We start from the raw sequence: 16,230 nt of genomic DNA, 5'->3' as shown, positions 1-16,230 counted from the left end.
TGAAAGTCACACGGATGGGGAGTGGACCACAGCATGGTCACATGACAGCGCTCCAGCAACAGCAGGTCACTAGGTGGTCACATGACCGAGCTTTCAGCTTGACGCCCTGCAGGCATGTCGGATAAACACAGCGGCTCGGCCACAAACTTTCCTTTTTATTTCAAAACACTTCAGGGAAAAGTTTTTTCTGAAAGCATTTGAGCAGAGAAATAATCTGCAGCAGCTGAATCTGTCCTGGTTTTAGTTCACTGACGCCTAGTTTAGATGTTTGAGGACAGTTTCACGATGCGTGGAATCTCTGCACGCCGCATCTAATTTACACAAAGTAGAGTCCAGTCTACTTTATGCAAATGAGCTGCAGGTAAACACACCGGATCACAGCTGGAAACGCACCACACCCGGACCAGAATTCCACATGTGGAAACATCTGCCTCGACTGGTCAGGGTTAGGTTAGAGGTTGGAGAGAACGATAGAACAGGTGGAGAACAGATGGAGAAGAGGTGGAACAGATGAAACAGACAGACACAGAAAGACAAGAACCAAAAACAAACCCAAACCTTTAACAGAACGTTCCGTGTTCTAGGACTGAATTTATTGTCTGAGGAACCAGACGTATTTAATGCGACTAAATGGAACCTAAATCCTCGTTTATTTTCTGATTTAATGGAACCTCCAGACAGATCTCTGTGACCTTGTGGGTTTCTGAGCTCTAATCACTGGATGTGGAGAACAGCGTTCCACTTCATGGTTCCTCGCAGCGCTCTGAGGAGGAAATGGAGTCGGAGGATATTTTCAGCAGCGTGTCTGAGTGGATTATTCCGGCGTTCCTTTAAGGGATGGAACTGTTTCCAAACTCCCTTCAACGCTCAGATCACAGGTTTGGAGGAAGAACAGAGACTGGGCCATAAATATCTAATGTTCTGCTGCACAAGTTCTAGACATTCTGTAGGTTCATCAAAGAAACGTCCAGATTCTGACCCAAATATACAGTTAGAGACTGAGAGAGGTTTATTCAGGATGGATCCGGTTCTAGAAAGAACCTTAAAAATTCTGCACTGAATGGTTCTACCCGATTATTCTGACGTGATCCGTGGTCTGATTGTTCTGGGTTCACATTAACAGATGTAGAACGTGATGGAAGAAAGAACCCAGCTTTAAACAAACATCTGGACGAATCAGAACCGACGACTCGTCTCCTGCTAGTGTTCTGCAGCAGCTGGATCGGGTTCTGGGAACTTGAATGTGGAACCAGCTGAGATTAGCAGCTGTTTAATCATGGAACCTTTAGAACCAGGTGGAACGTTTATCTGAGAGCTGAAGAACAGTTTGGGAAATTTTCTGGTCTGCAGCAGGAAGGTTCTGGAGAACGGAGAAGATCTGCCGTCATATGTTCAGTTCCTGGTTCTACAGGATTTTAAGGTTCCCACCTCAGAGAGAATGCGTCTGTTTGTTTGTTTGTTTGTTTGTTGATCTCAGACAGAGAACTGTTTGTGTTCCTCTCAGATCCCACTGGGCTCAGATCTGCCCTTTCAGAACCAACCAGAGCAGCAGAACAGACATTCTACAGAAGAACCCAGAAGTCAACCAGTCAGAAGAAGAAAAGATCTGCCTGTGGAACACTGAGGTCCAGATGTTCTCTGACCTGCTGCTGCATAACGTTTGTTCCTGTAGTGGTTCTGTGTTCCGAAATATTTTCTGTAGAAATAAAATCATCTGTCAGAGTTTGGTGGAGAGAAAAGTTCTGATTGAACCATGAATGAATCCTTTAGATCTTTAGAACCTGTGTAGAACGTTCTGTAGTAAGTTCTCCATGTTGGAACCAGTGTTTAACGTCTGCAGCTTGGTGGAGATAAAGACGTGTTTGGAACATTAGAAGGCCTCGTCCACAGACTCTAGAATCACTTTATAACCTCCTGAACTCATTTTCTTCTGAAGTCCTGCAGCTCTGAGGAACCAGAACATCATGAAGGAGGAGAAAACTCAGAGACGTCTTCTGGTGGTAGAACGCAGAACGATGGAAACCAGGGAGAAGAAAGATTGAAATGTGACTTTATTTGATTATTTGTTGCACAAAAAGTGAAAGAAATTAGAATTAACACGTTAAACTCTGAACCAATGTTGTCTCCTCAGACTTCTGTGGAGGTTCTCAGTCATCAGGTCCTGGAGATGGTAGGAGCTTCAGGAGAACCCAACTAGAGAACCAGAACCAGAACCAGTCATTATTTCACTGCAACACATTTATAGCAGTGTTTGTTTTTGTTTTTTTTTTTTCAAAAGTGCAAATATCCAGAGTCCATTCCTTCCCTAAAGTCCAATATTAGTTCTGCTGGTTCTGCTGGGTTCCTTCAGCTCAGTTCTAGCTACTGGATGGTTTGACGTTCTCCTTCCAGAGCAGCTCTGAGCTGTAGAACCACTGAAGCAGCTTTAATGAACGTTGGTTCTGATTCCGTCTTTACACTAAGGAGGAGGGAAAAGCTGAAGATCAAGAGGAACAAACAGAACGTTCAGCCACAGGTGGCTCTGGAACCTTCATCAGAACAAAGAGCAGAGATGGAGAAGGGAACGTGGAACGGTTCTGCAGGGAAAGGAAGGAAAAGATGGGAACATGAAGAGGGAACAGATGGTCTAGTTTCTGTAGAAATGGAGGTCAAGTCCAGATTTAAGTGAAGGAGGGAATAAATAGAGACAGAGAGGAGGACAACAGAGGAACCGTTCTCAGTTCCACTTAGAACTGCTTAGTACTCGGGTCTCTAAGGAACCCCATCATAGAAGCATCACTGCTGGTTCCTTCAGGCAACAAATGATGCTCCAACAAACTAAAGCAAATCCGTGTTCTTTAAGGAACTACTTTTTAAACCTGTTCTTAAAAGTTGCTCCTTATCCACCATAAATGCTGCTCCATAGAACTTCAGCACAAACAGGTTCTTCAAGGAACTTTTTCTTTAAACAGAGTTCTAAGAACCCCAAAAGAGCTTTTTGCTAAAAGTCTTTGGAGCACCATTCATGTTCCCCAAAGGAACCTTTTCTTTTTTTTTTATCTGAGGCACTTTGTGGGTTCTTTAAGAACAGTTTAAAGAGATTGTTTCTTAAAGAACCTATTTTTGCTGAAGTTTGTTGTAGCAACATTTGCAGTGATCAAAGGAACCGTTTTGTGAGGGACCTTCTCGAGATCTTTGGGGGTTCTTAAAAGAACCGTTTGAAGAAAAGTTCCTTAAAGAACCCGTTTTTGCTTCAGTTCTGACCAACAGACCAAACGTGATAAACTGCAGCATTTCTGAGTTCCTTCCATTAGAACCTGTTTGGGTTCTGTGTCAGACAGAATGACGTGTTCTAAGATTCCAGTTCTGATAAACTGTGAAGAACGTTTCTCTGTTTTCTGATAATTATCTGCTGCAGATCTGATCTCATGCTGTTACCTACCAAAGAACCAAAGAACTCCAATAAACACAAAGAACCTTTAAAGAACCACAGATAACGTGCAGAAGAACCCCTTTAATATAGAGGTTCTTGGTGCTTTGAGTCCTTGGAGAACCCTTTAAGAACTGTTGTTTTTCAGCACAGTGCAGTGGATCCCTCCAGCAGGAACTTTAAATAGAACATAAGTTCAGTCTGCAGAGAACACAGAACGGAACAGGTAGAACACATGATGGTCTCCAACAGAACACCTGGGAACCGGGCCTCACCTGTTCCAGCACAACAGAACCAGAGCAGAACCTAGAACCATACAGAACATAAGCCAACACAGTCACAGACTCAGAACAGAGTAGCACCTGGATGTTCTGCAGGAACCTCAGAGAAGAACCGGTTCAGGTTCTGGTTTCATCAGTAGTAGTTTGTGTGTCAGTGTGTTGTAGAACATGTGTCACCTGCAGACTGCCCTGGTTCCGCCCACAGAACCAGGAGCCCAGAGCCATCAGAACCAGAACCAGAACCAGAACGGCTTTACAGATCATGAAGGTAAACTGCTGACGCTCAAAGTCTCAGAAATTTACAAAGAAAAAAAAGTCCTAAATATGAGGATCTGGGTTTTTGTTCCTTCGTTCACAGACAGAACCAGAACCAGATGTAGAACCAGAACCAGATCTAGAACCAGAACCAGAACCAGATCTAGAACCAGAACCAGAAAACTAGTAGCAACTGAAGCTAACTGGTTGGGATGTTAGCTGCTTGAGTCACTGAACACTGTTTAGTTTAATCTGTTAATACACAAACACACAACAACACAAACACACAACAACACAAACACACAACAACAACAACACACAACAACAACAACACACAACAACAACACACAACAACAACACAAACACACAACACAAACACACAACACAAACACACAACAACACAAACACACAACAACAACACAAACACACAACAACACAAACACACAACAACACACAACAACACAAACACACAACAACAACAACACACAACAACAACACACAACAACAACACAAACACACAACAACACAAACACACAACACAAACACACAACAACACAAACACACAACAACACAAACACACAACAACAACAACACACAACAACAACAACACACAACAACAACACACAACAACAACACAAACACACAACAACACAAACACACAACACAAACACACAACAACACAAACACACAACAACAACACAAACACACAACAACACAAACACACAACAACACACAACAACACAAACACACAACAACAACAACACACAACAACAACACACAACAACAACACAAACACACAACAACACAAACACACAACACAAACACACAACAACACAAACACACAACAACAACAACACACAACAACAACACACAACAACAACACAAACACACAACACAAACACACAACAACACAAACACACAACAACAACACAAACACACAACAACACAAACACACAACAACACACAACAACACAAACACACAACACACAACAACACAAACACACAACAACACACAACAACAACACACAACAACAACACAAACACACAACAACAACACACAACAACACACAACAACAACACAAACACACAACAACACAAACACAACAACAACACAAACACACAACAACACACAACAACACAAACACACAACAACACACAACAACACAAACACACAACAACACACAACAACAACACACAACAACAACACAAACACACAACAACAACACAAACACACAACAACACACAACAACAACACACAACAACAACACAAACACACAAACAACAACAGCAACACAAACACGTCTTCTTGCTCCTGTTTTGTGTCTTTGTGTTCTTTCTCTATCCGTTGTTGTGCCTCCACCACGTTCTCTCCGGTTCTATTTCAGGTTCCGTCTAATCGGTCTGAAGGTTCTGATTCTCAAACAGAACCGACTGCCGCTGACTCTCAACCCAAACACTAATTCAATCTTTTTCCACAATCTTCTTCTCGACAAACTGAAGCAGAGATCTGAGTCTTTGTGTCGGTTCTCTGAACGCTGATTGGCTAATTGGGGGTTTTCCTGGAGAGTTCTAAAGGTTTGTTCCCTCTGATGAGAAAATGATCCACAGCAGCGTGGAACGTTAATGTCTGTAAAGAACACTCATCTTTTCATGTTCCTCTGCAGAACGTTTGTGGTTTAATATAATATACTCTGGAGCAGCTGATCCCTCAGCAGAACGTTTCCACGTTCTGGCGGTTTAAACTTCGGAACATGATGACAGTTCCCCTAGCCGGTTCTCCGCTGCGTCTACAAACCTTTAGAGAAGCGTTCTGTATTAATATTTAGCAGGCAGATGTCAGCCCGGAGCAACACGTTCTGGATTAAAGTGGAATCCCAACAAACAGCACTCTGCTGTTAGAACATGAAGGAGGGAATCCCTGAGTCAGTTCCGTTCACCAGCAGGAGAACCGACAACAGACACTGTATGTTCTCCAAACTGTTCCTCATCTGTGTCTCTGTTTTTATTTTCTGTGTGTTAGACTGTTTAATGATCTGGTTGGATCTCGACGCATCCGGAGGATTTCCATCTACGTTTAGTAATTCTCTGAGAACCCTGTGGTTCTCCGTGGAACATCACCACAATAGAACCCTTTTCTGTTCATTCTGGTAAAAACTCAACAACAAACCGCCCTGAATGACGAAAAGCGTCGTTTTTATCTTCAGCAGAGAACGAACATGAGAACCCGACACCTATCAGCTCCTCATGGCGGTTCTAACCGTGGAACAGAATGTTGGTCAGGTGAGAACAAAATAAACTCTGTAATACTGTAGGGAACAGAGAACATTTCAGCAGAACACAGATTTCAAGAGAACAAACCTCGTCTGGATTCATAGGAACCATTTTTAGTTCCACCAAGAAACTAGCGAAAGTTCTTGAAACGCCACCAACAGAACCACCAACAGAACCACCAACAGAACCAATAGAACTAGTAGAACCACCGATAGAACAAGTAGAACCACCAACACAACCAGTAGAACCAATAGAATGAGCAGAACCACCAACTCAACTAGCAGAACCAACGGAACCAGCAGAACCACCAAAAATACCAACAGAACCAGCAGAACCAATAGAACCACCGATAGAACAAGTAGAACCACCAACTCAACCAGCAGAACTGACAGAACCAGTAGAACCAATAGAACCAGTAGAACCACCAACAGAACCAGCAACAGAACCACCAGCAGAAGCAGCAGAACCAATAGAACCAGTAGAACCAGCACAACCAGCAGAACCACCAACAGAACAAGCAGAACCACCAACAGAACCAGCAGAATCAGTAGAACCAGAAGAACCAGCACAGAACATGTTCTCCAGACATAAGAGAACATGCAGAAACATTGTTTATTTGTTTCAGTGAGTAAGAAAAAGACAATTTTACCAAAATCATGATGAATGATTGAACATTTCTGAAAATAATCAGACGTTCTATGGAGAACCACAGGAAATAAACACATCTAAACTAAACTGGGAGAACATGTCTAAACTGGAAGAACTAAAGAAGAACAGGAGGAGAACCTCAGGTAAACCTGTGGTTTCCTTCATAAAGGTCAGTGAGTTCAGGTTCTCCTCTCAGAGCTACAGAGAACCCGCTGGTAGAACGTTCTGTCTGTCTGTCTGCACCAAAACACCGACAGAACGTCGCACGCTCATTAACCGCCGCGTGTCACAGGTTACGCGCGCAGACGCACACCTGTCCGCGAGGTCTGTGGAACCGATGACATCATGTCTGTGGAGGGAAAATGTGGTTCTGAGGCGCGAAAACAGATGCTGGAGGGGGGAGGGGGGAGGGGAAGGCGGAGGGGGGCGACACACACACACACACACACACACACACACACACACTAATAACACACACAGCAGTGGCGCACTGACAGGAAGCAATCAGCGCTGCGCAGATGTTCTGATTGGCTCTGTGTGGTTCTGGCGGTTCTGTCTGGTTCTGACGCCCCCCCCCCCCCCCGCTCCGCTGCGGGCCCGGGTTACGCCAGGTGACGGTCTTACCTCCACACCTGTCCCAGCTGCAGCAGGTGGATGACGCTCTGCCACAGCCAGACGGACGCGCGGCAGCAGCGGTCCCTCTGCGCTCCGGCCGCCGCTCTCCGGCTGCTCAGCCCCTCCACGGAACCCAGCCCGCCCCCCGTGTAGTCCTGCACGAACCACCTGAAGCTCAGGATCTGGACCAGCACCGAGGGCACCAGCACGAAGAACAGGGTCAGGCCCGACCACAGGAAGTCTCGCCGCTGGTAGTAGGAGGCGGCCAGCCACAGATCGGTGCCGACGTCCCAGAAGAAGACGAGCAGCGCCAGGACGATCCACAGGCAGTCCAGCCAGAGGCGCCGCTCCTGCGGGGGCCGCGTCGCGTCCCTCCCCTTCCCTTTCCCCTTCCCCCGGAGGTAATGCAGGCAGGCGCTTCGGCAGCCCCAGTAGCACGACGAGGTGTTGCAGCAGTGGCAGATGTGGAAGGAGCTGCCGCCCCGGGAGTCGTCCTCCCCGGAGCCCACCACCTCGTCCAGGTTGTGCAGCTGCGCGAAGCCGGTGACGACCCCGCGACCATCGGACTTCGCTGCCATCTTTCCCTCTGACGCTCCCACCTCCTCCTCCGGCTTCCGGGCTTCGTGACGACACTTCCCTGACACCTGTTTGGCGCCCCAGATGTTGGTCCATCTACCGCCGGGCTGCGCTCCCGTCGCGGAGCCCGCAGAGCGCGGCGCCGGCCGGGGCGCACACGCGGCGCATGTGGAGGAGCGGAGCCGTCGCCGCTGACCTAAAGCCCGCCGTCCTCCGAGACCCGAGCTACCGGTTCGGTTCTGCTCTCATTCATCCAGCTGTGACGGAGCCGCTTCACCTGTGCGCTGATCTCAGCTGCTTCTCCTCCGCAGCTCCAGCTGCAGCTCCGAGCCGAGAGGAGCCGAATGAAGTCGAGAGGAGCCGAACTGAGCCGAGAAGAGTCGAATGGAGCCGAGAGGAGACGAATGAAACCGAGAGGAGCCGAACTGAGCCGAGAGAAGCCGAATAGAGCCGAGAGGAACCGAATAAAGCCGAACTGAGCCGAGAGAAGCCGAGGGGAGTCGAGAGGAGCCGAATAGAGCCGAGAGCAGCCGAATGGAGCCGAGAAGACCCGAGCCGAGCTCAGCGCGACATAATGCAACCCCATCCTCCACACACACAGCTCTTTATCTCCATCTAGTGTCTGTTTCCCAGATTTATCAGACAAATATTAAAACTAAGACGAAGCCAAAGTGATTCTCTAAAATACACTTTAAATGTTTACAACAGGGAAATCTGATGCTACACAAGACAGAAAACAAAAAAACTAGACACAAAACGAAAACATGAGACCAAAAAATGACTCAAAATGGGAAAAAAAGGAAAAAATTACACAAATGTGACCAAAAACAACAAGAGACGAGAGACTGAAAAGAAAAAACTCTAAAATAAATGAATCAGAGAACAGAGGAGCAGGTTGTTGAAGATCCATCCAGCATGGTGGAACATGTTTCAGTGATGAGCAGAGAGGAAACATGGAGATAGAAGAACATCTACAGGATGAGGAGATGGTAGGAGGTTCAGGAGAAACCAGCTGGAGCTCCTACCATGTCCAGGACCTGGATGACTGAGAACCAGCACAGAAGTCTGAGGAGACACCATTAGTTCAGAGTTTAACATCTGAGGAGACGTGGTGGTTCCTGGTTTTATATTTCATAAAGTAAAGTTTTTTTCTTTTCTCTGATTTCCATCATTCTATCTGTTAATAGAAGACATCTCTGAGTTATCTCTCCTTCTTCATGTTCTTCTGGTTCCTCAGAGCTGCAGGACTTTAAAATTAACCAGTGAAGAAAATGAGACAGAAGTTATAAACGCTGCTCTGGGTTTAGCGCCGATCTTTTATTTCTGCTCACTTTGTGTCATTTTTTTTTTGTCATTTTTCATCCATCTTTAGAACCATTTTGTCTCTTTGTGGTGTTTTTCTGGAATTTTTTCCATTTAAAACGAAACTTTCAAACAAGTCAGTGATAAAAACAAGCAAAGAAATTTCATTTTAAACTAATCTTGAGGTGGTTTAGACAATCTGTTCGTCATTTTTGGATGGTTTTAGAACAATTTCATGTCATTTAAGACATTTTTTGTGATTTTTGACAATATTTTGACATTTTAAATGAGTCCAGTTTCAGTTTCTGTAGAATTTGAATATCTTCATGGTTGATGATAAATATCTGAACATGAATCTGATTCACGCATAAATTACGAGCAGAAATCCACCCCCAGCTTCAGTCTTTCATTTCTCTCACATCTAAAGAACAGTTCTGTACCTGAACAGCAGCGTGTATTCCTCATGATGTCACTGGACAGGTGAGCAGGTGAGTCTCCGTAGATTGTCCCAGTGTCTCCCCCTGGTGTCCAGTTCTGGGATCACATGGTTGGAGGCTGGGAGGTTCTTCACGTAGAGAGAGCTTCACATGGTGCACTGAAAGGTCTAAAAAGAAGAAAAACACCAGAAAACTTTAAAATTCACTGAAGAAAAAATGGCAGATGTCAGAATGAAACATAAACCAAGTAAATTAGAGACAACATTAATAAAATAAAAATCAGAGATTGTTCAAAACGACTAAACATTTTTCAAAAATGAACAAAATTCAGATCAAAATTAGTTAAACTGTTCAGATGTTTTTGAAACGAGTTAAAACGTCCAGATGACTCAATGAAATGAAGCAACAAAAAAAAATTAGATGTAAAAAGTTCACCTTTCTGTTGTTGACATTCATGCAGGTTTAACTAAATAATAACCTTCATGATTTATGCAAAGAGCATAGCATTTCATCAAACCTGGAATATGATCAGACTAATTCCTGGGGAGGTTTTCTGTGGGTCAGGAGGAAGAATCGGTGAGGGAAAACCTCCTTAAACCATTTTAGACAGTTTGGTCGATATTTGTGCAAAACTTCTGTCACTGAAATAGGAAATGCTCTTTTAAGATGCACAGAGTTAGCATTTTAATGTTGAATACAATCTTTTTAATTTCCCCCCCATGGTTATTTTCTAAGAATCAGTTTTAAGGAGAATTTTGGATTTTGTGCCGTTGTTCTTTGTTTCCGGTCGGCGTGTTTTTGTGGACGGACCAGTCTCGCCCTACAGCCGGATAACAGAATCAGGTAAAGTCTGGATAAAAGTTCTATAAAAGCAGCGGTTATAAACGTGTGCTGCTGTCCAGTCTGTGTGTCTCCGGTGTGTTGTCGGTGTTTCGGTGTAAATGTAAACATGACGCCCGGTGTTTTCCGTTAAGAAGCTGTTTGTGTGACGGTTAGCCTGTTAGCCTGTTAGCTACCGTTAGCTGTTAGCCGTTTCACTTCCTGGTCCAGTTAGCTCAGATTCAGTTTTATTGCTCAGATTCTCTGATTTACACCAGATGTTGAGTTTCTGTTCAGCGGAGCTTCACTTTGATCAGTTTAATTCATTTATTTGCGTTTATTTGACGGAATCAGACGCAGTTTAAACAGATAAACTAAGAACAGATCAGCTAAAATCCACCAGATTTAATGGAGAACAGAAACAGATCCACATCAGACTGAGTTAAATAAAACTCAGAGCAGCAGGTGTTTACATAGATGACAGTTAACAGGAGCTGATCAGGTCCATTAAAGAACCCGGAACCTTTATTATTGTGTTTCTGTTGGGGCCTCCAGGCTGTAGATAAGGCCCAGCATATACAGATTTAATAATATACTCAGAGGATATAAACATGTGAACAGAATACGTTTAAAATGAGCAGAAGGATGGAAGGTAAAGCTCTTTGTTTCACACAGTGAGTCCATTTGTCTTCAGGGGGATGGATGGAGCTCCAGGATAAAAACAGTTCTTCAGTCTACAAGTTTTACTTCTTATGCTCCTGTATCAGAAGAAGAGGAACTGACAGTCCACTTACTGGGTGGGTGGGGTCTTCCTCTGGACCTGGTCTGGTCCAGGTCTGGAAGAGGACTTCCCTGTTTCACCACCCGAAGTCCTTCTGTCCTGAGCTGCTGAGACAGAGGATGGGTTCTACTGAGGTTCTGGAGATGTTTATAAGAACCTGATGTTGTGTTGAATGAGGAGAGGAGCTGCTCTGTCCTCCTGGATCTCCTGCAGTCCACCATGACCTCCTGCAGTCCACCATGACCTCCTGCAGTCCACCATGACCTCCTGCAGTCCACCATGATGTCCTGTAGTCCAGCATGACCTCCTGCAGTCCACCATGACCTCCTGCAGTCCACCATGATGTCCTGTAGTCCAGCATGACCTCCTGCAGTCCACCATGACCTCCTGCAGTCCACCATGACCTCCTGCAGTCCACCATGACCTCCTGCAGTCCACCATGATGTCCTGTAGTCCAGCATGACCTCCTGCAGTCCACCATGACCTCCTGCAGTCCACCATGACCTCCTGCAGTCCACCATGACCTCCTGCAGTCCACCATGACCTCCTGCAGTCCACCATGACCTCCTGCAGTCCACCATGACCTCCTGTAGTCCACCATGACGTCCTGTAGTCCACTATGACCTCCTGTAGTCCACTATGACCTCCTGTAGTCCACTATGACCTCCTGTAGTCCACTATGACCTCCTGTAGTCCACCATGACCTCCTGCAGTCCACCATGACCTCCTGCAGTCCACCATGACCTCCTGCAGTCCACCATGACCTCCTGTAGTCCACCATGACCTCCTGTAGTCCACCATGACGTCCTGTAGTCCACCATGACGTCCTGTAGTCCACTATGACCTCCTGTAGTCCACTATGACCTCCTGCAGTCCACCATGACCTCCTGCAGTCCACCATGACGTCCTGTAGTCCACCATGACGTCCTGTAGTCCACCATGACGTCCTGTAGTCCAGCATGACCTCCTGCAGTCCACCATGACCTCCTGTAGTCCACCATGACGTCCTGTAGTCCAGCATGACCTCCTGCAGTCCACCATGACGTCCTGCAGTCCACCATGACGTCCTGTAGTCCACCATGACCTCCTGTAGTCCACCATGACGTCCTGTAGTCCAGCATGACCTCCTGCAGTCCACCATGACCTCCTGTAGTCCACCATGACCTCCTGTAGTCCACTATGACCTCCTGTAGTCCACTATGACCTCCTGTAGTCCACCATGACCTCCTGTAGTCCACCATGACCTCCTGTAGTCCACTATGACCTCCTGTAGTCCACTATGACCTCCTGTAGTCCACCATGACCTCCTGTAGTCCACCATGACCTCCTGTAGTCCACCATGACCTCCTGTAGTCCACCATGACCTCCTGTAGTCCACTATGACCTCCTGCAGTCCACCATGACCTCCTGCAGTCCACCATGACGTCCTGTAGTCCAGCATGACCTCCTGTAGTCCACCATGACGTCCTGTAGTCCACCATGACGTCCTGTAGTCCAGCATGACCTCCTGTAGTCCACCATGACGTCCTGTAGTCCACCATGACCTCCTGCAGTCCACCATGACCTCCTGTAGTCCACCATGACGTCCTGTAGTCCACCATGACCTCCTGCAGTCCACTATGACCTCCTGTAGTCCACCATGACGTCCTGTAGTCCAGCATGACCTCCTGCAGTCCACCATGACCTCCTGTAGTCCACTATGACCTCCTGCAGTCCACTATGACCTCCTGCAGTCCACCATGACCTCCTGCAGTCCACCATGACCTCCTGTAGTCCACTATGACCTCCTGTAGTCCACCATGACCTCCTGCAGTCCACCATGACCTCCTGTAGTCCACTATGACCTCCTGTAGTCCACTATGACCTCCTGCAGTCCACCATGACCTCCTGTAGTCCACTATGACCTCCTGCAGTCCACTATGACCTCCTGTAGTCCACCATGACCTCCTGTAGTCCACCATGACCTCCTGCAGTCCACCATGACCTCCTGTAGTCCACCATGACCTCCTGTAGTCCACCATGACCTCCTGTAGTCCACTATGACCTCCTGTAGTCCACTATGACCTCCTGTAGTCCACTATGACCTCCTGCAGTCCACCATGACCTCCTGCAGTCCACCATGACCTCCTGCAGTCCACCATGACCTCCTGTAGTCCACCATGACCTCCTGTAGTCCACCATGACCTCCTGTAGTCCACCATGACCTCCTGTAGTCCACTATGACCTCCTGTAGTCCACTATGACCTCCTGTAGTCCACTATGACCTCCTGCAGTCCACCATGACCTCCTGCAGTCCACCATGACCTCCTGCAGTCCACCATGACCTCCTGCAGTCCACCATGACCTCCTGTAGTCCACCATGACCTCCTGTAGTCCACTATGACCTCCTGCAGTCCACCATGACCTCCTGCAGTCCACCATGACCTCCTGCAGTCCACCATGACCTCCTGCAGTCCACCATGACCTCCTGCAGTCCACCATGACCTCCTGCAGTCCACCATGACCTCCTGCAGTCCACCATGACCTCCTGTAGTCCACCATGACCTCCTGTAGTCCACTATGACCTCCTGTAGTCCACTATGACCTCCTGTAGTCCACTATGACCTCCTGTAGTCCACTATGACCTCCTGCAGTCCACCATGACCTCCTGCAGTCCACCATGACCTCCTGTAGTCCAGCAGGACTTCTGTAGTCTTGCTGGATCAGATTCTGGATCTCCTCTCATCATGGTCCGGTAAGAGAAACACTACGGTTGTGTGGTCTCCAAACTTCTCCACCGTGTTGGAGGAGAAGATGGCAGAACAGAGTGGAGAGGGCTGTGCTGGACTCAGGACCAGTGTAGAAGGTCTGTTGGTGAGGGACTCTCAGATCCAGAGACAGAGATGTGGAGCTTCAGTGTGTCCGTATAAAAGCTGTAGTCATCTTCCTCATGTCGGTGTCAGAGCTCCAGGAAGGTCAGGACCATGTGGAGAGTCCTGGAGACGACATGTTCTGTTGATCTGTTCTCCCTGGAGGGCAGCTGGTTTTGATCCAGACCAGCAGGATGAAGTCCTTCAGGTGTTTTAGGACCATCCTCTAGAAGCCCTTCATGACCAGCGATCAGAGTGACAGGGCTGATTGTTGAGGCACCATGATGGAGGTTTAGAGGCTGACGGGGACACCCAGGCTAATATGATTTTAAGAGTAGTGGGGGTTTATTTACTCTATTATTATGTCTTATTTACTTTTTCTTTTACTGTAAAGCACTTTGTGATTCATCTGTAAAAGGTGCTGTATGAATAAACTTTGCTTAGTTATTTAATAATGGCAATAATAGTGATAATGGTGTGAATAATACTAATAATATCAGTAATAATGATATCAATAATGACAATAATGATAATATTAATGATTATGTTGTGATTAATACTACTACTAATAATTATAATAATAATAATAATAATGATAATAATAGTGATTATGGTGTGATTAATACTACTACTAATAATTATAATAATATCAATGATAATAATAGTGATAATGGTGTGAATAATTCTAACCTCTCTTCCCTCCAGCTGATGGAGTTTGCGGAGCTCATAAAGACGCCCCGGGTGGACGGGGTGGTTCTGCACCGGCCCTTCCTGCCCACCGTGGAGGGAACCCTGTGTCTGACGGGTCACCATCTGATCCTGTCGTCCCGGCAGGACAACACCGAGGAGCTGTGGCTGCTGCACTCCAACATCGACTCCATAGAGAAGAGGTAATCTGATTACTTCTGTTACACCACTGCTACAGGCTTCAGCTTTAGTGTGAGTTTCCTGTTGTCTTTAATTAGTTTGTTTTTTATTCTGTGTCATGTTCTGTTTGTTTTGATGTTCTCTCTTTTGAATTTTATTTTTAGCCGCCCACGTGGAGTGATGTCGTCTCTCTAATTCTTTAATTCTCTCAATCTTATTCTTTAATTTTCAAACAATATTAGTAATAAAATAATGTTTTTTTAAACATTTTGTTAATATTTCCTGGATTAATTTTTTGTCTTTAGGCTTTTTGAAATGTTTTATTTTATTTTATTTATTTATTCATTTTTACATTTTTAAAATGTTTTTATGAGTAAAGTTAACATTTTTGGACTGTTTTGCTCTTTTCAGTGTGACTAATAATTTTCAGGCATTTCTTTAAACATTTTAAACATTTTTTATAATTTTTTGCTGCATTTTGATCCATGTCATTGATATTGTTTCATTTTGGGGGATTTTGTTGATATTTTGGGGCTTTTTTCTGCTGTTTTAACCCTGATATCTGCGCTCCAGTATCCACAGAGCTCTCCAGTAGAGATGGGATTTATGGCTGTTTGAGGGGAGCTGGATCTTGGTGAGCCGTTCCTTCCAAAGAGCCGTTCAAAAAAACTCGCTCATTTGGCTCATTTTTATATTTATTAAATTTTAAAAAGCCAGTCTGGCCTTCACTCATTTAATCTTGGAAATAGTCACTGGGAGGAATGAATATAGATATCCCACCAATATGAGTTTGAATTATTCTGAAATATTGATTATAACCTTATTTGACGTGTGTGGATTAGATTTTAAAGTCTGCCACTTTTACTGTTGAATGTTGAGTTTTCAGGTGTCTGTGCAAATTATTTGTGGAGCCTGACTTAGAAATATTTTTTTTGACAAATACTGCATTTACCCTTACTGTCTGCCACGAGAGAAAAGTGCATCCAAATGCTGCTTCGTTTCCTTAATTGGCTCATTTTGTCAACAATGACGGACTGACTCTCCTCCTCCTCATTTAGACCGCTCGCTGCTGCTGCTGCTCTCCAAGGCAGGGGGCATTCAAGTGTTTCTGTGTTGTTGT

The 16,230-nt window shown here is 45.6% G+C and overlaps 3 protein-coding genes across 5 annotated transcripts in view; 1 reads left to right on the top strand and 2 right to left on the bottom strand.

Moving 5' to 3' along the window:
• xkr6b (XK, Kell blood group complex subunit-related family, member 6b) overlaps positions 1 to 8,363 on the bottom strand; it is a 41,836-nt gene extending 33,473 nt beyond the window's left edge. The window contains 1 exon segment of the mRNA XM_022213025.2: positions 7,489 to 8,363. Coding sequence (XP_022068717.1) covers positions 7,489 to 8,057 — 569 coding nt within the window. The 5' untranslated portion in view covers positions 8,058 to 8,363.
• A 2,188-nt stretch (positions 8,364 to 10,551) lies between these two features.
• mtmr9 (myotubularin related protein 9) overlaps positions 10,552 to 16,230 on the top strand; it is a 39,880-nt gene continuing 34,201 nt past the window's right edge. For 2 of the 3 annotated variants that reach the window (XM_051936958.1, XM_051936956.1), the window contains exons 1-2: positions 10,552 to 10,637; positions 14,949 to 15,133. In XM_051936958.1, coding sequence (XP_051792918.1) covers positions 14,952 to 15,133 — 182 coding nt within the window. In that variant the 5' untranslated portion in view covers positions 10,552 to 10,637; positions 14,949 to 14,951. Of the gene's footprint in view, positions 10,638 to 14,006; positions 14,129 to 14,948; positions 15,134 to 16,230 lie in introns of those variants that run through there. The other variant, XM_051936957.1, reaches the window with a different exon arrangement.
• LOC127530405 (uncharacterized) lies at positions 11,364 to 14,064 on the bottom strand. The gene is made up of 9 exons (XM_051937067.1): positions 13,979 to 14,064; positions 13,619 to 13,918; positions 13,459 to 13,578; positions 13,139 to 13,398; positions 12,779 to 13,078; positions 12,419 to 12,478; positions 12,079 to 12,178; positions 11,719 to 11,978; positions 11,364 to 11,638 (listed from the first exon to the last, which is right to left on the bottom strand). The coding sequence occupies exons 1-9, from the start codon at positions 14,053 to 14,055 to the stop codon at positions 11,364 to 11,366; spliced, it is 1,752 nt and encodes a 583-aa protein (XP_051793027.1). The 5' UTR covers positions 14,056 to 14,064.

Source organism: Acanthochromis polyacanthus, chromosome 16, assembly GCF_021347895.1.
Source record: "Acanthochromis polyacanthus isolate Apoly-LR-REF ecotype Palm Island chromosome 16, KAUST_Apoly_ChrSc, whole genome shotgun sequence".
Taxonomy (NCBI): Eukaryota; Metazoa; Chordata; class Actinopteri; family Pomacentridae; genus Acanthochromis; species Acanthochromis polyacanthus.
The sequence above is the reverse complement of the archived record's forward strand: the minus strand, read 5'-3'. Positions and strand labels throughout refer to the sequence as shown.

Excerpts from the sequence above, each read along its gene's own strand:
- LOC127530405 (XM_051937067.1), bottom strand. The coding sequence starts at position 14,055 with ATGGTGGACTGCAGGAGGTCATGGTGGACTGCAGGAGGTCATAGTGGA. Across the intron at positions 13,579-13,618 it reads GTCATAGTGGACTACAGGAG|GTCATGGTGGACTACAGGAG; the intron begins GTCATAGTGGAC and ends GGACTACAGGAG. Across the intron at positions 12,479-12,778 it reads GTCATGGTGGACTGCAGGAG|GTCATGGTGGACTACAGGAC; the intron begins GTCATAGTGGAC and ends GGACTACAGGAG.